At 37.7% G+C, this 4998-nt stretch overlaps 1 protein-coding gene across 1 annotated transcript; it reads left to right on the top strand.

Moving 5' to 3' along the window:
* Nucleotides 1-185: 185 nt before the first annotated feature.
* Nucleotides 186-2308, top strand: LOC120355379 (the record flags this gene model as incomplete). Its single annotated transcript, XM_039443737.1, has 2 exons — nt 186-374; nt 2091-2308. Coding segments are annotated over exons 1-2 (396 nt in total), but the record flags the coding sequence as incomplete, so codon positions are not given.
* Between the last annotated feature and the right edge of the window lie 2690 nt (nt 2309-4998).

Raw genomic sequence — 4998 nt, 5'->3', positions numbered from 1 at the left:
AGTCCCTTCTCGCAAGATCTTGAGCGATACAATTTTCCCTCTTCGTAGTGCCTTCGGAATCTAAGTGGTCGATCTTTTCCCCCACATAATCGTCCTCCCTTCTCTTTATTATACAATGAATATTGTGTGAAAATGGAAAGTAAAATTGATGTTACTTAAATTGGATTATGTTTGTGATTTGCACAGTGAAGCAGCAATGCAGGCGGCCATAGAAGACATGCGGGCCGGCAAGAATCTTGTCAAGTCAGCACGAGAGCACTGCGTCCCGAAGACGACACTGTACTGTCGAGCCAGGCGGATCGGCGCCTGCCACAGGATTCACCGCAAGGGATATCCCATGGAGCAGATGAATGGTGCACTGGAAGCTGTAGCAAGTGAGATTTATGTTTTACAGATACAGTGGAACCTCGCGAATCTGGCTCATGCTTAACCGAATTAAAGTGCGTACAGACTTTCGCTCTGTTCCGCAATCGAACGTCGCTCGAGCAGATCGATTGATGATCGACCGGGGAGCAAGAGTGGAACGCGAGAAACAGCTAACATCTCCCGTAACGTTCATGATCGGAGCGAGGGCGGAGCGTGCGTGGAGCGATTGCGGAGCGTGCGTGGAGCGATTGCGGAGCGTTGTTGGAGGCGCATATACCTGTATGCATCTTTAGGCATCTTAAGCCGATTACTGTTGATTACTGGCTGTTATCACTGTTTGGCCGGGTGAGAGTGTAAGAAAGGCACAGTATGTGCCATCGTCACAAAATTTTAAGCTGATTTTTGTCAACTCAAGCCGATTACTGTCGACTACTGTCTGTTATTACTGTTTTGGCCAGGTGAGAGTGTAAGAACGGCACAGTATGAGAGACTACCAGCGTCAATAGCTTCACGAAAAAGGATACTAGGACAATCGGCTTGAGTTATTAGTGAAATCAGAAACAAAAACGCTCTATACCATGGGATTTCTTTTTATAATTTTTCTCTATGGTGTAATTTATGTACCGTACAGTAAAAGACTTTTCATATAGTGGAGTAGAGAAACTGCCTTACCAACACCCATCCCTTATCAGCATCTTATTCACTACTATAATTTTTATAAATGTATTCCGCCACTGATATTATTTTGTGTAATTTGTGCACTTTTTGTTCTGTACATTTTTATTCTTTCAATTATATACTTTTTTGTATGTCTAGTTGTATATTTTAGATGCCTTAATAGCATATTTTTACTTTCCTTGCCCTAGGTAAGGAAATTATTGCTTTCCGAAAAAATTTAGGTACCCCAATTTGAAATTTCTATACGTTTCAAGGTCCCTGAGACCAAAAAAGTTGGTCTGTATGTGTGTCAGTGTACACGATATCTCATCTCCCAAATAACGGAATGACTTAAATGACTTGAAACTTAAGGTTCTTACAATATAAGGATCCGACACGAACAATTTCGATCAAATGCAATTCAAGATGGCGGCTAAAATGGCGAAAATGTTGTCAAAAACAAGGGGTTTCGCGATTTTCTCGAAAACGGCTCAACGATTTTGATCAAATTTATACCTAAAATAGTCATTGATAAGCTCTATCAACTGCCACAATTTCCATATCTGTAAAAATTTCAGGAGCTCCTGAAAGTTTGATTTTCGATTCCCAATTATCAGGCTTCAGATACAATTTAAACAAGAAATTTCAGGTGGAAAAGATTGAGCATGAAAATCTCTACAATATTAATGTTACGTAACATTTTCACCTAAAATTGAAAATAAGCTCGAAATTCGAGAAAATGTGATATTCAATTGCAAACTGTTGGCAACTGTGATTCTTAAATCATTCACTATGAAGAGATAGCAGACCTAGTGTGTCTCCAGCGCTATTGTCCTGGCAACCAGCTGGCTCAGATCTTTGAATAGTAGACTTGAGATACGTGTGAACCACTAGCGGCAGGTGATCGATTTCATAACGGCAAGGAAAGTTGTGTGAGTGCGCCACACCAGATTTTTTACTACCGTACTAGGCTATAATTTATAAAAGTAATTTTGAGTGTAATTTTAGTACATATTTTTGTAGTGTATTAGTTCTTAGAAATTAAAAGTTTATTAATTTGTCGATAGATGGTAGCAGCCTACAGTACGCGTCGACACAGTTCGGTATACCGAAAACAGTGCTTTGGCGAAGGGTGAAGAAAGAATTCGAGGAAAGAAATATGGCGGAAATTGAACAGCTTTGCAGTGACTTGATAACGCCGACTTCTGTCAAAGTGGTCCATCCTGACGCGAATACGGCCGCCGAGGATAGTGTGTCGATAAGGAGGGTGTCGCCTCAGTATCAGGTATGTAAATTATTCATTAATCAATTCATTCAATCACTCAGATCACCAAATTCTAGAAAAAAAGGACAGGCTCAAGCCTAAAACGGTTTCAGGTCTAATTCATAAATATTCATTCAACAGTTCAAATGTAGCTAGGTTATGTTACTTTCACATTTTTACTTTCCTTGCCCTATTACCATTGGTGAAGAAAGTATTGCTTTCCAAAAATAATTAAGGTACCCTAATTTCAAGTTTCCTATACGTTTCAAGGTACCCTGAGCCAAAAAAAGATTACATATTCAATCTCCTCGTAAAACAGATTATTTCTGAGGAGAATCTACTTTTTCGCTTGCTACCATCTGCGCATGCGCAGTAGATTTTCTTTACGCTCGCTAATCAGTGATGATAAGCAGCTCGCCAAAAGACAAACCACTCTTGGGCAGATCTTAACCTAAAAAGTCGGTAATTGTACCGATTCTACTGCCATGATGGATATCAGTGTAGACGAATTATTATTAAGTCCGCCAGATATAAGTGATTTTACAGGTTTGTGCATTTGTAGAAAAAAATTTTTATGTAATTCGCGCGTAATGCTTTTTTATCGCTCTTGCAAAATTATCACGCTCCGCTTCGCGTCGCGTGATAACTGTTTTGCGCGAGCGATAAAGTCGCGCATTACGCTCTATACATATATAGCTATTTTAGTTATTTCCCAATTTACAATCCAAACTAACATAAAACACAGCTTTTGAATTAATAAATACTTCTAAAATGAATTAAATACATTACAAACAATTGAAAAAGTCCAAACTTTGAAGAAACTTAATTCATTATTAATTAATGCAATAAATTTGTTGAAGAATGATAAGATTCGAGACCATTATTATCTTATTGATAAAACTAGTAGTTCTGTGAACAGTTGACCTCGCACAGTTATAAACCACAGCCTCCTCTAATTTACTTATCAGAGTAAATTCTGTTGGGTATGTATATTTAGTTGGATCAAATGCTGTAGTTTTTGAACTCGATTTTTGATTACCGTAGTGAAGGTAGTACAGGGCGGCCCATAAGTCAGTTGACACGTTGTTACACGCTGTTCTGTTGCTAATTTTATATTTATTGTTTATCGAATAACAATGAACACACTATCACGAACAACCATCAAACATAACCTCATACTAAACTGTGGTAATAAACCTGAACAGCGGTGGTTTGGTTTTTACAACAGCTGACCTTAAAATTGCTAGCGTCAACTGATTATGGGCCACTCTGTATTTTGGATAAGTTCGAAGCAATGTTTTCTCAACTCTTTCATAATTAAATAAAATACTACCGTAGATATTGTCCAACCACAGATTATAAAAAATTCGAGTTACTGGTTTCGGTTGTTACACCATTGATCTCTGGTAAACTCTGACAACACTCATTTCCAAGTTTTGCCAACTCTTAATTTTATGAACTTATTCATCGTATTAATCAATTGCTATTATTTTCATTCGTAATAAGAAAAACAAGATTTTATCAAATTTCACTATAATATTTATTAAAAACTTTAAAACATTACCATGGTTTCACGTTTACCAACGCATCATCAGCTGTACTGAGGAATGAGGATACAGAAAACATTCTTAACCTAATCTTAGTAGTCTAGAGCTCCTAAATTTAGTCTAAAGCCACCCAACTATTTAGGAGCTCTAGACTACTGTCTAGAGCTCCTAAATTTAGTCTAAAGCCACCCAACTATTTAGGAGCTCTAGACTACTAAGATTAGGTAAAGAATGTTCTGTATCCTCATTCTCAGTACAGTTGATGATGCGTTGGTAAACGTGAAACCATGGTACTGTTTTAAAGTTGTTATAAATATATAGTGAAATTGACAATATCTTGTTTTCTTATATGTGTGAGTGTAGTGCCTCTGTGTACACGATATCTCATCTCCCAATTAACGGAATGACTTGAAATTTGGAACTTAAGGTCTTACAATATAAGGATCCGACACGTACAATTTCGATCAATGCAATTCAAGATGGCAGCTAAAATGGCAAAAATGTTGTCAAAAACAGGGTTTTCGCGATTTTCTCGAAAATGGCTTCAACGATTTGATCAAATTATACCTTAAATAGTAATTGATAAGCTCTATCAACTGTCACAAGTCCCATATCTGTAAAAATTCCAGGAGCTCCGCCCCATCTATGCAAAGTTTGATTTCAGATTTCCACTTATCAGGTCTCAGATATAATTTAAACGACAAATCTCGTGTGGAAAAGATTGAGCATGAAAATCTCTTCAATTAATGTCCAGTAACATTTTCACCTAAAATTGGAAATAAACTTGAAATTTGAGAAAATGTGATTATCAATTGCAAACTGTTGGCAACTGTTGATTCTATTAAATCATTCACTATGAAGAGATAGCAGACCTCGTGTGTCTCCAGCGTTATTGTCCTGTCACCAGCTGGCTCAGATCTTTGAATAGTAGAGTGAGATGCGCGTTTAAAACTATTACTTTATTCTCTTGAGATGCGCGTGAATACTAGCGTCAGGTGATCATTTTCATAACGGCAAGGAAATTGTGTGGGGTCAAGGTGCACGTAGTTTGTTCCCCCCATCCTACAATCCATAGGTAAGCAGAGACTGAACTAAGAATACACCATCAGGAACAACCATACTGGTTCGGTTTCGTTGTTACACCATTGACTCTGGTAAACTCTG

Source organism: Nilaparvata lugens, unplaced genomic scaffold, assembly GCF_014356525.2.
Source record: "Nilaparvata lugens isolate BPH unplaced genomic scaffold, ASM1435652v1 scaffold10702, whole genome shotgun sequence".
Classification (NCBI taxonomy): Eukaryota; Metazoa; Arthropoda; class Insecta; order Hemiptera; family Delphacidae; genus Nilaparvata; species Nilaparvata lugens.
The sequence above is the reverse complement of the archived record's forward strand: the minus strand, read 5'-3'. Positions and strand labels throughout refer to the sequence as shown.